This window comes from Solanum dulcamara, chromosome 1 (genome assembly GCF_947179165.1).
Source record: "Solanum dulcamara chromosome 1, daSolDulc1.2, whole genome shotgun sequence".
Taxonomy (NCBI): domain Eukaryota; kingdom Viridiplantae; phylum Streptophyta; class Magnoliopsida; order Solanales; family Solanaceae; genus Solanum; species Solanum dulcamara.
Genome location: NC_077237.1, coordinates 9,372,416 through 9,388,756, shown reverse-complemented (window position 1 = coordinate 9,388,756; position 16,341 = coordinate 9,372,416). Strand labels below are relative to the sequence as shown.

At 34.9% G+C, this 16,341-nt stretch overlaps 1 protein-coding gene across 1 annotated transcript; it reads left to right on the top strand.

Moving 5' to 3' along the window:
* The first annotated feature begins 1,646 nt into the window (after positions 1-1,646).
* On the top strand, positions 1,647-15,119 carry LOC129901244 (TOM1-like protein 5). The gene is made up of 10 exons (XM_055976378.1): positions 1,647-1,841; positions 5,779-5,895; positions 6,797-6,875; positions 7,028-7,126; positions 7,253-7,366; positions 8,621-8,778; positions 11,708-11,783; positions 12,386-12,471; positions 13,268-13,429; positions 14,586-15,119. Exons 2-10 carry the CDS (start codon positions 5,795-5,797, stop codon positions 14,914-14,916), a joined length of 1,206 nt encoding a protein of 401 aa, XP_055832353.1. The 5' UTR covers positions 1,647-1,841; positions 5,779-5,794; the 3' UTR covers positions 14,917-15,119.
* The last annotated feature ends 1,222 nt before the right edge of the window (positions 15,120-16,341 follow it).

Sequence of the window (16,341 nt, the reverse complement as noted above, 5' to 3'; positions counted from 1 at the left end):
ATCAAGCCGGGTTGGGATTAGGATGTTCTAACCGACTTGACAGCCTTGGCTGAAAGTGAAGGTCGGTGCCTGCCACAAAACTCACTTTCATAAATGCCTAAAATCAGTAATCACAAATATATTTATATTTTTTTCTTCTTAGATTTCATATTAAAATATTTTAAAGATTCTGAAAACTTATCCTACCAATACATCAGTCGTTGAAAAGCGTTGTACATAAAGCTTTTGGTAGCTATTCGTAATTAAATAAATGATTTAATTATAAAATTTGATTAAATATAATATTTTTAAGTTTTCAAAAATTAATTTTGAATATTTGAGATTTTCATTCACAATTTTTCATTTTTTTTCAAAAATAAAATACATATCTAAATATAATTTTAAATTCTAAAAATTACAACTTTAAAAATTTAGATGGCCCTATCAAAGCCAAAAAACTTACGCCAAAATGTCCTGACAAATGATGATTTAAATGGGATTCGACATTTTTGAACTAGAAACTCCTTGATTTTCATTTCGATTGTAGGTGTGACCAACCTATGGTATATAGGGGTGGGCATAAATATCGAAAAACCAAAAAACCGAATTGAATTGAACTAATTCAGTTTTTTGATGATGACTATTCGGTGTTTCGGTTCGGTGTCAGTTCTTGTTTCAAAAACTTTAATTCTTCAATTCGGTGTTTAGTGAAAGGGTCACGAAATCATGGTGCACCGTAGAACTAAGGTTTTATTAAGTAAATTTAAATAATATTTTAAAATTATATTACTTATATATTTTGACCTAAAATATTTTAATTTTTAGCCAATCCATTTTGAATTTGGCCCAAATATTGGAGTCCTAAAATCTAAACCAAACAAAACTCGCAGAGACGCAGTCACGCAGACAACAATCGCTACTCATTCAGTTCAATTCTCAGACAGTAGCATGGCTGGATATTTAAATGTAATGTTTGTACATTTGTGTTAGATTGGGCAGTAGCATGACTGAGCATAGCATTGAACATGGCTATGCATAACACTTAAAAATTAAATGTAATGTTTGTACTTTGTACATTGCCACTTGGCTAAATGTTTAAAGTGCACTAATGCAGTGGATGTTTTCATTTTATTTTTTATTTGCATCAAAATATCATTTTAAAAATATCGAAATAAATCAAATCGAAGTTAAAAAAATCTAATCGAATCGATCTAGTTTGTTTTGGAATAAGATGCACATTTTTTTAAAATTGAACACCAAATAACTGAATCGAACTTTAACAAAATCGAATCGAAAAATCGAACGCCCATCCGTAATGGCAGAAAGAAATAATAGTAAAAGACTAACTAAAATTTCAACTTTAAAATTTATGATCAAATAATATCAGTATTTCAACCATCTCAATTTATATGATAGTTCATTTCCACAATTTTTCAATTTATATGACAGTTCTTAGTTCGTCTTAAAAAGTAATCATTTTTTATAGAAAAATTTAAAAAATAATTTTAAAATTATTTTTTATCCAAAATATTTTTTATAGTTATATTAATATTTAAGATTTTTTCCCTTTCCTTTTTGTGCCACATAAATTTTAAGAATATAAAAGATTGCAAAAGAAGAAAAAAAAAGAAGAAAAAGAAGCCTTGTACCTTAGTTTATCAAAGATTCTTTGTCTACACAGCCAGCCATATATATATATATATACATACAGCTACAGGTGTATGCAATGATTTATACAAAAATTTACAGAGGCTGCTAGTTGATTAGCTGGAACCATTTGCTGATTTGCTCTTTCTCGGTGTTTTTTTCTCTTCTGCCAACAAGTGCTAACAGAGAAGAAGTTCAGGAACACCCAAATATAGGTGATTCAATTAAAAAAAAAAAGTTCTTTTATTTCTTAACTCGAACTATTATCATGAAATGGCAACTTAGAGTTTCTCTTTTCAGCTTTTCCTTTGTGGTTTTTCATTTTTATGCAATTTAAACTTACTTGCTAGTGGGAAATTTTCAAGATCTTATTTTTGTTCTTGAAATTTAAGAGGGATTCAAATATCAATGTCAGGGGAAGCATGTAAATTTTTTGTAGATTTATTGCTTGTATATAATTCATAGTATCTGAATGGAAGTCTGTGGTTTTGTCTTGATGGTGGTTTTCCCTGTGTATATGAAAACTTTGGGGTGTCTATGAGGTGGGGAAGTGGTTGAGTTTTGTGTAGTGGGACTGTATATGTGTGTTTTGTTGATGAAGATGAATTGTGGTTTCTTGATGGATAGAGATAGAAGGTGAAGAGGGGTAAGTGGATGGTGATTATTGTTATGGTCTAGTTCCACATCCGTATTACTATGTGCTGAGGTGGGGTTTATATAGCGTGGAGCTCTCCCACTTCAATAGCTAGCTTTTGGGGTGTGGTGTTCAATGGATTGTATCAATTATGGTGTTTTTGGGTTGGTGTAGCTAGTGGCTTGGGGTGGTTTTGTAGGGAATGGGAAGGAGAGTGATTTTTGTTGTGTTGGTTCAAGTTAAGGATGTTTGATTCAAAAAAAGAAATGACTTTGGTATCAATCGCGCTTAGTTGAAGTGAAAAATACTTTTTTGCCCATGTCAACATTCTTCATCTAATTAGACGAATGATCTAGCAATGATGATGTTTCTATTTAGTTTACCGAATCACATGAAATATTACCCAACTCCATATTTTGTGTTCAATAGATATACTTTGAATCACGTTGGAGTGTTGTAATAGGTATCAATACTTTGAATCACGTTAGAGTGTTTAATAGGTATCAATCTTAGTTAATGAAGACAGGTGTCAACTTTAAAGAGCCCCTTATGTTTTTGGCCTTTGACAATAATAATCATATTTAAGCTTTGTGTTGACTGCTAATTTGATAAGCGACTAATTTTGGAATTGCTTGCTGAATTAGTCAAATGCTGGGTGGTGATTCTTTTTGGTAGTGTTGTTATCTTATTTGACAACAGTCCTATCTGGATGATGTGAAATGATTTTTAATGGAAAATATTTTCATAGAATGTTTCACCCGAGGAAAATATTTATAAATCTAGGATGTTTGGTTGGACATAAAGTTGGTGGTGATTCTTTTAGGTAGTATACAACAACAACAACAACAACCCAGTGAAATCCCACAACGTGGGGTCTGGGGAGGGTAGAGTGTACGCAGACCTTACTCCTACCAAGGTAGGACGGTTGTTTCCGGGAGACCTCGGTCCAATAAAAGCTTAAAAGCATAAAAAGATGTCAGATAAGGCTAAGAAATTAAAAGCGTTATGGGAGAACAAAGAACGAAAGCGTCACAGATAAAATAGAGTAATCAAAGTATAGAAAGTGTAGGTAATTTGATAACAGCCTTGTCTGGAAGCATGTGAATTGTTTGGAAGACATTTGTGTTTGTAGATTCATGGCTTGTCTATAATTCATATTTCAGGGCGAATTTATAGCCTAAAAATGGGACACGTGAACTCGTGTTTTTTCCTTTAAACAAGATATTTTATTTTATATATTTTCTTTAATTGGTATAATGTTATCTGTTCACACCGTGCTACAAGAAGGCTAAATGGTGAACTTGGTTGAATGTTGAGTTATTTACCTAGAAGAAAGAAAGGCCAAATACCAAGTCTGATGAAATAATCTGAGGGGAAGTCTGCGGTTCCGTGTTGATGGTGGTTTTCTCTGTGTATATGAAAACTTTGGGTGGCAATGAGAGCGGAAGTGGTTGAGTTTTAGTGAAGCTGGTGGTGCTACTGTATATGTGTGTTTTGTTGTTAAAGATGAGTTGTGGTTTCTTGATGGACAGATGGAGAAGGTGACGAGGGGTCAGTTAGTGGTTGGTGATGATTGTTATGGTCCCACATCGGTACTCCTATGCAGTACCTAGGTGTCAATTCGGGATTTCATAATCAATGGAATATTATTAACTGGATCACCCACTGTCTGTCTAAGAAGGTGGAATGAATTAGATCAGGGTTCTTGATTGAGTCGGTGGAATGTAAGTGGCAACCCACAACAACTCTGTAAGCAAGGGTCATTACCATTTGTTTAAACTTGTCATTCTTTATTAATAAGTTCTTACTTCTTAAAAGTGGCATGCACAATTGTTTGAAGGTTTGCTCCTTCTGCTAGGTGCAATGCTACTTTTGCAATGGATTCCTTTTTTGTGTTTCTTGTACATCCATACCCTTGTTGTGTTCAGTTCAACAGGCTTGATGTTGCACGACTTTAACAATCCTCTTCCCTCTCTCACCCAACAAACAAGAATGAGTAACTTCCATTAAAATAATTTCTTGTATTTTCTTGCATTTGGATCTAGATTTCAGCACACATCCCATTTGTTTTATGCCCACTTTGCTAAAACAGTGTCTTTGTATCTGCTGAGAGTTTGGTAGCTGAATTTCTTGGCGTTGTTCAGATTAGATATTTCTGGATTAATTTCCTGTTATTCTTCTTGCTGATGCAGTATCATCTATTGCAGGGAAGTTCTTGACTAGATTTTGTAGACATGATTTTTGAGCTGCTATGACACAAGTGGAATATAAAGCTTAAGTTCCCTAATTTTTTTTTAAAAGTTCAATGCAGTCCCTGAATAATAGCTTGCATTTAGTCCCTAACATTCTATTTGGCCTTATCTGGTTGTCCTTACTCTCATCAGATCCAAACTTGGCAACCAAGATAATCCATTTGTTCTCCAGATAATATTTTAAGCAGTTTTTTCTAGTTCTCCCCTCATTAACCAAAAATAAATAAATAAATTTAAACTTTCAGCCTCTAATGCATGCATGACCTCTATCAGAATTCTCACATCGGTAGTGGATTTTTGATTTGGTCTCTTTATATGGTCCTGCTCAAGGTCCATCTCTTATAATGGTATTGGTATCAGTGTCAACCCCATCCTAATTCTTGGTTTATCTGATGTTGGACCCCCATATTATGTTGTCCACGCGCTTGTTCTAGGCTCGAGCGTGGCGGCGGAAGGGGTGTTAGGATTCCCACATGGATGCGTGATTTGGTCTCTCTCTCTATAGTCTTGGGAAATTCTCACCTCATGAGCTAGCTTTTGAGGTTGAGTTAGGCCTAAGGTCCATATCTTATGAACCTTTGTGGAACTTTTACCCCTCTCTCTAGTTTGTTATGCCAGAATTGGATAGATCACATGGAAGTGGCCCACATGGGTGATTTAGATGAATCAATTTGGGATCCATGGGAGTAAATTACCAGCCTAATCCAAGTAAAAGTTGGGTGACTAAATTGTTGGCAGTCAATGTTCAGAGACTACACTGCATTTCTTCTAAAAAATATTAAGGACTTCCTATGGTGTAAAACTAAAACAGGAAGAAGAAAGGACATTTTGCCATTTGTGTTGAAGAAGCCCCAACTTTTGGTTTTTTATCTAGTTAACATGTAGCTGTCAGATGTGATGCAAGGGGAAACATTTTTCAGTTTGCTGTAAATCACATTCAATCATGTGGTAGAAAAATGTGCTAGCACCTAAGCCATTACTATAATCGGACCTATGCCTATAGATTGTATATTGCAAACAGTCATAACATGATATTAAGTTTGATCCAACAACTTTTCGTTGTTTAGCAGTACATGGGGCCGTTAGGTAAGTACTTAGATGGTTCTAACACAATAAGGAAGCTTTGGGCTTGCTTATTCATCTTTCCTACTAAGCCTGTACTTGTGTTCCAAGATCTGGACTTTAGAAGATGAGCCTGTTTACTTCTATTATACATGTTTCCTGAAAGATTTATGAAGGTTATTGACAAAATTCTTATTTCTCCAGCTGGAAAATAAGTGGAATGGCGGTAGAGCTTGTTAACTCTGCAACAAGTGACAAACTCACTGAGATAGATTGGACAAAAAATATTGAAATATGTGAATTGGTCGCATGTGATCACAAGTATGGAAGTTTCTTTCAACTCTCTCTCAAATTATTATTCTAGGTGGCGGTAGTACCTTCAGCTATTGCTTCACCAAAAATGAAGTTTTAGATCTGTTAGTTAAAGCCTTTATCTGGCATACTAAGGTTTTTCTTTTAACTTTGATTGTTACAACATTTGTAAACATGCCTTTTAAATAAAGACTTCACTGTTTGAATATATTACTCCCTCTGTCTCATTTTATGTGGCACACTTTCCTTTTTAGCATGTCTAAAAAAGAACGACACCTTTCTATATTTCGGAACATCTTTTAACACCTCTCTTTGTATCCTTAATGAGATGATTTATAGCCACACAAATGTGTTGATTCGTTTTGAACCACAAATTCAAAAGTCTTTCTTTCTTAAATTATGTGCTTACATCGTCATATAAAAATGGGACGAAGGGAGTATCTAGTGGCGAAAGTTACAAAACAAAGGAGAAAAAAATAATGGAGTTCCCTAAGCTCATATTTTGCTACAGTAATTGAAACTATTTTCCTCCCTAATATTTTAAAAGGTAACAACTTTGCAAGTTCTTTTCTATTGCACCAACGAAGTGGCTATTCTATGGCACCTTACTTAATGTATATGGTTAATCTTCATTTGCATGGTCCCTGGGACATGCCTAAGTAGTAACCACATATTGAATTTATATTTACAAGGATTAATGAAATAAACTTATACAACTTTATATTTCTTAAAAATCTCCGGTTCACTTGTTAAAACCAAGTTCTTGCTAGTCTGGGTTGGACCTCAATTTTGTGCAGAATAAGTTTTCTAACAGAACTATGACTTAGCATTTTTAGCTACTTTTCAACCAAGCATTCAACTTGCATCTGATTGATGACTCAAGGACATGATATTGCTTTGATTTGAACAGGCAAGCTAGAGATGTCGTTAAAGCTATAAAGAAACGGCTGGGAAGTAAAAGCCCAAACTCACAACTCTTCTCAGTAAATGTCAGTGCTTTTAGATTCTCCAACATTTTTCCATCTCATTAGAAATAATGTTGTCCATTGATTGTATAACAATTTTTTTGCTGGTTTGGCAGCCTTTGTAAAGATAGTTCATTTGTTGGTTATACTTATTGCGTTGTCACGTAATACTGCAGTTGCTGGAAATGTTGATAAACAATATTGGAGAACCTGTTCATAAGCAGGTTATTGATACAGGAATCCTTCCAATACTTGTAAAGATAGTGAAGAAAAAGGTCTGGTATTTTTCACTTTTTATTTTTGATTGCTTCCCTTTGTGTTCTTAAAGTTTTCATGTTCAGGTCTTGCTATTTCTTCTATTATCTAAGGAGGTATTAATTTTTTTCTTCCTCTTTATATAGTCAGATCTACCTGTACGAGAGAAGATATTTCTTCTTTTAGATGCTGCACAGACTTCTCTTGGCGGAGCTTCTGGGAGGTTCCCTCAGTATTATTCTGCATATTATGAGTTAGTGGTAGGTAAACTCACCTTAACCTTACATATAACTGTATCCTATTGAGAAACATCGACTCGTCTGCACTCTATTGAAGAAAAAAGGAAGAGTTGATGAGACTAGATGCTGCGTGTAATCCTTATAAAATATCTTCCTAATTTTGAGAATTGTCGTCATCTGTTTCTTAACTACTTCATTCTACATTCAGTGTTTAAGCAAACACAAAAATAGCACATCTATTTCTATGTATATTCACAGTATTAAAAGTGAGAAAGTTGACCAAATGATGGCTAAGAAAATTTTCGTAACTGATAAGAGGTTCTTTTAATGATTAGTGTAATGCAAAATCTTTGGGGAACTTTTCTCTTATAATTACTCAAAGAATACAACGTTTTAAATACATATGAAAGACAGGCTAACTATGGTAACTAGATATCTAAATACCACAAATCAGCTACAATAATTTATATAAGGAAATATACAACTTATTTGATTTTGTAATACTCCCTCAAGCTAGAGCATAAGTGTTGATCATGCCCAACTTGTTACAAAGGTTATCAACCTGAGTTCCGTTCAACGGCTTTGTGAATAATCATCTACTTGCTCTCATGTCTTCAAAAACTTAATTCACCATCGCTGAAGAAAACACGAATGCATCAATGGCTAGAAACCTTCTTTTTTTACGAACATCATTATTTTGTTTGCTTACGAGGTTTGATTGAATATTCCCTTTTTTAATTTGAAAGGGTGAAGAATATGGTTTTCGTATTATTGCTCTAAAAATTGGACCAATAATCTCATGGTTCTTTTCTGAAGGTTGTTTTACCCCTACTCAAATAAATATTGCACTTTGTATTTTCAATGGCATGTGGGGAGAGAGGTCATCTAACATGTGTCAGTAGAGATTTAATAAAATATACCTTTTGATTGTGTAATGTGAGTTTGTGGGTGTTTCGATTGACTTATTTTAAGTGACTTTTGACTTTTAAGTTTTAGTAGTGTTTGGCAAACAAAAAAAAGTCCTTTTAAGCACTTTTTAGGGCTAAAAAGGTAAGAGAACAGCTAAAAGCCAAAAGTTGGGTGTCCCCAACTTATGACTTTTGGCTTTTAGCTTATAAGTCACTTTAAAAAAGTCAATCCAAACACCCCCTTACTTGTAAATTCTGTGAATGCAAATTTTCTTCTCTACGGAGAAGTGTTGTATACACCATTGCTATTTTTGTGATGGTGTAAAACTCGGAATACTCTGGTAATGCTTGAGATTTGACTTTTCAGAGTGCAGGCGTGGAGTTTCCTCAAAGATCTCTTGTCTTCGCGGAACCGCATACTCCCTCAAATGAGAATACAAATAATCAAAGAGACAACAATCATGTCTCTTCTAGATGTGAAATGAAATTCCCACAAGCAGAGCCTCAAAAAGTTCCTGACAACAGGTAAATGTCATAGTCTGTAATATTCCTTTTTGGAGGTAGCCAGCATACTCCTTTTTGGAGATAGCCAGCATATCCTTAATGCTGAAGAATACAACCTTGCCAGTTTCAAAAAAAAAAAAAGAATAAGAAAGAATTCACTACTACACTTCTCTCTCTTAGTTTGGTGTACCAGGTAATATTAGTGGTTAAAGACGCCGATGAATCAAAAAAATTAGTTGTTGAGCAGTAGTGGCATGAATGCAGGAGAAGAAATGCTCATTTTGTCCTTTTTCTGTTTTCTGTATCCTCACTCTTGGTGCAAGCTGCGAGCCTGCTTGTTCTTTCCATGGATACTTCTGCTCAGCCAGAGCCTGGATATTCTGAGAGAAAATTCCTATGGAACTTCTATAACTTTTTTTTCAACTCCTCTCTATATAGCTACATGTTTTGAAGATGTTCGTTAGAAGTTTGTTCAAGTAAAAACTTAAAAGGCAGTACAGCACTCGTATATAAATTGACAGTGGCGAGCACAATATATAGCTTATGGATGGAGCCTAATAGTAGGATCTTTAAGCAGAAGTAGCAGCCAGCCAGTTCACTAATTAGGCACATCATACAAGAGACTCACGGGAGAGGCAGTAGATAACCTAGAATAGCTACTAGATTACAGGATTTGAATATGTATACATAGAACGTAGCTAGTTTAGAGATGATGACAAGGATTTAGCAAGGATGGAGCATATGTCCATACCTGCTGGTTTTTTTTTTCATGCTTTATAACGATTACTTGGTAAATAAAAAATTACTTATAAAAAAGGGTAAAAACTTAAAAGTGATATATAGAGAATGTTATAGTACAAAAAATGTCACATTTTGGTCCAACCAGCTCTTGTTTTATAGAAATAAACTTATTAATTTATAAGTAAAAACTAAATGTGCTTGTGCCCACGGTTGAAGGGGGTTCAACACGTCTACTCTGTCACATAGCCTCATTTCAATAAAGACCCAACCAAGAGAATCCATCTTCCCTAAAAACCAAGGATTAAGAACCAGAACCAAAATATCCATAGAGAGCCTATAGTCTTCCCTTCTAACGAAGAAGTCAGAAATCCGTAAGTCGAGCAAGCCTGAAAGATCAACTTGCGTCACTTATTTGAGGTCTGTTTATCATCAATTTCTTCCCTTTGTTGTTATAGTTTCATACTATTACTGTCCTCTTACTACCTTGCAGTGTTTGTCTGTTTACGTTCTTCTTCACTTTTTGATGAACTACATTCTCCTTTGTACTTCTCCCTTCATAGCTTCTTTCCTTCTTCATCAATTATTTGCATCTGTTCTTGACTTTGCTGCTTCTCCATAGTCCTAGGTGGACTTTCAATATAAGGGACCCTTTAAGAAATCTATAACCAATGTGATTATTATACAACTAGTCTCTGGGTACGCGTGTACCCTTATCAATGAGTACAATGTTTTTTAAAATACAACTATTATTGAAAAATGTGTTTTGAGTCATAAGATAACAACAACAACAACATATCCAGTGAAATCCCACAAGTGAGGTGTCATAAGATAAAAATTAAAGAAAAGAAGAACGTAACATTTATTTACTCATTTATTATTATTTGAAGGAAACTTTTTTTACGATAGAGAATATTGGTGGCAAAGTGAGCCCATATTTTGGTAACCCGCCCATATTTTAATGGGTTGGGTGAGTAATTTTTTAGATGGGTAAAATATGGGTAAACTAGGGGCTAGCCAAATGGGTTAACCTTCCAATTTTTATTCACTCAAAATTTATGATATCACCAAAAATGTTGAAATTTCCCTTCCTTCTTATGTTCTTCATTAAAACTAATTATTATCCTCTATAATTAAAAAAAATATTAAAAAAATAAATAAAAAAATAAAATTTAAAAGGTGAATTCTTTGGCCCTTAGAGTGGGGTGTCAGTTCGAATGTCGGTTTCTGGATCAGGAGTCGGGATCGAATCCCAAATCAAGTATCGAGATCGGGTTTTGGATCCGTCATCAAGGTCGGGTGTCGGGGTCAAATCCCGATTTGGAAGTCAGATCCAGGGTCGGGTGTCGGGATCGGGTCCGAATTCAAAAGTTGGGTCTCAATCGGGAGTTGAGAGTTGGGATCGAGTCATTATTTATGTGTCAGGATCAAATCCCGATTCGGATGTCTAGTCACGACCCGGGGATCAGGGTCGGTCCCGAGTCGAAAGTCGGGGGTTGGGTCCCGATTTGGAATTCGGGTCATGGGTCTGTTTCGGTCCCGGGTCCTTATTTAGAAGTCGGGTCCCGCATCGGGTGTCGGATTTAATTTTGGATACAATAAAATTAAATAAAATATTTTCAACATTTTTCATCCAAAAAAGGCTATAATATTTTCTCCATATTGAATGATAAAGTAGAGTACTATTTACTCATGAAAATATAGGTAAACTAGTATTTTACCCAATCAGTTTGTTACCCAACCCATTTTTACCCATATAAAATATGGGCGGGTTGAATTATTACCCATTTTATGTTGACCCATTTTCAACCCGCCCAAATTTGACTCAACCGCCCATTTGCCACCACTAATAGAAAATGAATTGGAAGTATATACAGAATTTATTCAGGTTTTGAAATGTCATTATTCAAGTAGCATTAGTATTTAAATAATTCTAGTATTAGTTGATTCAAATCCTAAATACTAGAAAAATTATCAAATGACAATTTAACTTCAAAATCCTAAATCTAAGGAAAATAATTAAATGAAAAATTTATCCAATATGAAATCTATTTTATAAGTGTAAAAGTGTCTATCAACACCTTTTCTTTTTCTTCAAAATCTTCCTTCCTTTTCTCTAACTTCTTATTAGCTGCTGCTTAGGCTTTACCTATTTTGTTTAATGTTCATAAGTCAAAAAGTATTTTAGTAAATGAGCTTCTATATTGTGCAGTATCCTACAGAAGGCTGCCACTGCTCTGGAGGTTCTAAGAGAAGTCCTTGATGCTGTCGATACTCAGCATCCTGAGGTATGTTTGTGTAATCTAACATCCGTAAGTTTTACGTTCTTTAACAGGGTTATATACTGTGGTTGGTATAAATGGAATCATTTTCTTTTCTTAAGTTATCTTTGACAAATCTGCTACCTAATGTTTTTTTAAAGGTGAACTATTGTAGCTTTTGAAATAAATGGTTACTTGGATGAAGTAAGCTGTTGTTCAGGCAATTCTGTTTGATTTGCTCTTCATGTAAGATGTAAATCTATGTGTCAGAGATATGTTTACCGGGAAGAAAGTAGATTTTGTATATAGTTGATTTTCTTGGCATGAAAAATGTTGATTTTCTTGGCATGATTTTTATTTTTGGAGTTATTGTATTTGCACCGTCAATATCTAATGCCGTACACTAATTCCAATACAAACGTGCCATTTTTCATCTGAGTTAGATATGTTCTTAGTTATATAGCTGTGTACATTGGCAGTAATGTTTCCAGCTTTCAGTCATTCCTTTCTGATAAGCAGTTATTCTTTTCCCGTTCTCTTTGGAGAAGGTAATATAATGTTATTCAAGTTTAGAACCCAGGAGGTGCTGATGTATGGACTCTAATTTCTTTTATACTTTTTCCTCAAAGGGAGCAAAGGATGAGTTCACACTTGATCTTGTGGAGCAATGTTCGTTTCAAAAGCAACGAGTAATGCATCTTGCTATAAGTTCCCGGTAATGCTTCCCGACTCCTGACTTCAATTGCTATATTCTGGTCAGTCTAGAAGCAAGGAAACCCACCTTCTTTGCACCAAATGACATCTTGATAGAACCTTTTATTTTTTTTACTACACACACTGAATTACTGAGAGACAAAGGGCGTGCCATATTAAGATGCATTTTCGTAGGGGGACATATGCAAAGTTAGGCATCAGTTTGGCTCTACACCCTTTGCTGTAGGATTTCCTTAGAGTTTGCTTTGTTTCTTTCCTATTCCATATGGTGTGTCAGAGAGTTTGACGCTTGGATTTTTTTAAGATGGGAAGAGAAGGCTATGTTTGTTCAATTACTAAAGGCTAACCAAAGTAAAAATTAAAGAACAAGTAGAATAAACAGAGAATGAATAAGCTGGAGTTCACTGTTCATCTCTGGAATGTTTTTTAGTTTTTTATTTGTTCTTTACTGTGGGGTTTGAACTGATTGTCGAAGAGAAGAAATGAAAATATGATAAGAAGCACAACCGAGATGCGACATTCCATCTTCTCTCTGCATTGGATAAAATATTGAAAGTTCCCAAGATATTGACTCTCCCTCCCCCCAACTCACAAATATGGACAAGTATGTGCAAGTTCAAGAAATAGGTGCATCACCATCTGAATATCCAAAAACAATCAAATAGAAGCAGGACAACTACCCATCACAAGAGGTAGAAAGAAAGTTGAGTAAGATAAGAGGGGCTTGCACATTTTGCACAACCGCCCACCATCACTACATGTGATGTTGAAGATTAATCCATTCTCGAATATTCCAGGGACGAAAAGGTGGTCTCCCAAGCTGCGGAGCTGAACGAGCAACTTGATAGAGTTCTCAAAAGACATGATGCGCTTCTTTCAGTTAGACCAACCTCTACGTCAAATCCATATGATCATGGCCAATCAGAAGAAGAAGAGGAGCCTGAACAACTTTTCCGAAGGTAATGCCTTTTTAGAATGCCAGACTTAACATGCACTGGTAGTTTCTTTATTATGAACAACATTTTTGATGCACAACTCCTGATTAGAGGTGGTATATACTTTTCTGCACCAAGTTTTCTCCACGTGATGGTAATTAAGCATGGTTTCTCTGTATTATTACGAATGCATGGTCGTCCATTGCTCAATCTGGTTTGTTCCATCAAGTTTGTCTTGATGATGGCTCAGACGTGCTTGGATTATGTGGTGAACACCAGTGTTATGTACTTGTGTTACTCTCATAGATTGTGAAGTAACCCAAAACTGTTAGGGGTCGTTTGTTATGCTCGACAAGCTTAGATAGTCCTGGGATAAAATTTTAGCACTACATTATCCCTGGTTTGGTTACTACTAATTCTGGGATAAGTTATACCTAGATAATAATTGTATCGGGGATAAGTTATTCATGCCAGAGGGTGGAATAACAATATCGAGATTAGTTATCCCTGGATAAAGCAATGAAAAATGACAAAAATACCCCTGAGGCCTTTCAAACCTCTTTTCTACTAAATAGGGTGGTGGGCGATTTTTATTTAGAAGAGTTTCAAAAGAAACCAAAAAATGGCTCATCAAAAATATTGGATTTCTAAAAAAAGTAAAAAAAGAACTTTCAAAAGTAAATCCTATTGTATTATTTAGATTCAAAGAAATATCTTAATCGAATGAAATGCAAAAAAGAAAAAGATAGGCAGAAGCAGTGGTAAAAAGGCCTATATCAAGTGAAATAAATAACAATAGCAGTCAATTGTCTTCACAACAGGGATTCTTGTTCTCCCGGTGTGAAACCAGTTAGTTCCATAGATTTAGAATTTTGCTGATCCCAAGCACTCCATCTCCATCATTGCATATAGGAATATAGATAGTAAAGAGGAAAAGTGTAACAAACAACTTCTTCTTAGAAGTTCTACAATGCATGTTCTATTTAATACAACAAACCAATCAATAATACCAGAATAACTAATCCTATCATAACTAATCCAACTGTAGCTAATCCCATCATAACTTGTCTTCAAACCAAACGACCCCTTACAGTTCTCGCGTTTAGCCACCTTTTAACAATCAGCCTTTTGTACTTGGATGACTATTGTTTGGTTTTTAACAATAAGCTCTACTTGATAGAATAAGAAAAGGAAAAGCTCGGCTACAGCCGGAAGATGAAGGCAGTGAAGTAGAACGTCCTTTTGGATTGCTAGGATCTGCAGTTCCAGGGGATATGCTACATCGTCCACTTATAAGACCGGTGGTTATGGAGCAGAAGCAAGAAAGCAACATTGAAAAAGCGGCTGCTGTTGCAATTCCTCCTCCACCTGCTAAACATGCTGAGAGAGAAAAATTCTTTCAGGAAAACAAGTCTGATTGTTCGACTCTGTCTGGTCACATGAGGGGCCTCTCCTTACATAGTCGCAACGCCAGCAGCTCTCGCAGTGGCAGCATTGATTTCAGTGAATAGTCTGCTTTCTTATGTTATGTTTATCCCTTTTTTCCTTTGAAGTTTCTTTCACCTTTATCAAGTTTTTCTTCTTGAGTGCTATTTTAAGATATGTACTTGGATATTGTGGGGGTGAGGGTTGGAAGTTATCAACATTCTTATATGCTAGTTTGAATTTGACAATCTGTTACATACATATACTATACAACATACATTTGTCTGCAGCTTCCCATTTTTCTACTTGAGGAAACCCCAATATACATAGATTTTTGTTCATTTTAAGGAATTTGTTATGAAGTGAGAACCAAGGAACATTACTGACTTTCCTGAGCTGTGATTTTTTATTTAGACCTTTTCTCGAGTTCGATCGACGTGCAGGAATGGTTCGAGCACACAAAAGATCGAGTCACCTTCTAGGAAGTGTTCTAATTTCCTATGCCTCCAAACTGAAACAAGCACTACACATCCATACTAGTACTAAAAAAGAACAAAACTGCTAGGTAAGAAACTAATCAACTGTCTACAACTATAAACTCTCTTTGTACATTCATTGGCCTGATCTTCACTTCATCTCCTTTTGGACTTGAGCAGTTTCAATTCCTGGCCTTCTAAGTGTGATAGAGCATTGCATCTCATATGGCAGAAACAATTTCCTTCTTAAGTTGCTTCCATTTCCTACTCTTGAACCACTTCAAAGTCTACTGGAGATTCAAACTTGTGACTCTCAGACGAATTCTTGAATCTCGACCATGTTTATTGATTAGATTGAACAATCTCTTTTCTGTCTAAGAGACTACAACTTACGAAACAAGCTATAATTCCGGATTTTCTTTCATCAATCTTGGAAGAATTTAATTGTCAAGTAGCTTTAAAATGTGTGCTTTAGAGTTTAAATATTTGCACATTTAGTGACGAATTTATTAGTGTATTAGATTTCTTTAATTCTAAATTAGTAATATATATATATATATATATATATATATATATATATATATATTGTTAGGTTATAATAATGGATGTCCACTTTATAATAGTGGAATCTTTTTGTATGAGCAACACTTATAGTGGTCCAATTGCCACTACAATTCATCTCCCACTTTGCCTATAAATTGCCAATGTTGGCAATGAAATAATAGATGAAATATAGAAGAAAAGATAGAACACAGATACATACACACGATTTTCCTCTCTGTCTCTCTTCATTAACTTTTCTGTTACTATTTTTCTCTTTTTGTTGTCAAACTAGTATATTTCACAACACATTATCAGCACGAGGCTCCGGCTATTGTTTCAAGGTAACAAAAAGTGGTAAGAGTTTTATTTAAATTTATTTTCATAAAATGTCAAATATTTCAAAAATTGAATTTACTGCTCTTGATATTTCTGGAAAAGACTACTCCTCATGGGCACTAGATGCCGAAATTCATCTTGAATCGATGGGTCTGG

Bases quoted from the DNA above. Each gene is read 5' to 3' on its own strand.
- LOC129901244 (XM_055976378.1), top strand. From the start codon at position 5,795: ATGGCGGTAGAGCTTGTTAACTCTGCAACAAGTGACAAACTCACTGAG. The intron at 8,779-11,707 runs GTAAATGTCATA...TATATTGTGCAG, and splicing joins CAAAAAGTTCCTGACAACAG to TATCCTACAGAAGGCTGCCA. The intron at 13,430-14,585 runs GTAATGCCTTTT...TCTACTTGATAG, and splicing joins CCTGAACAACTTTTCCGAAG to AATAAGAAAAGGAAAAGCTC.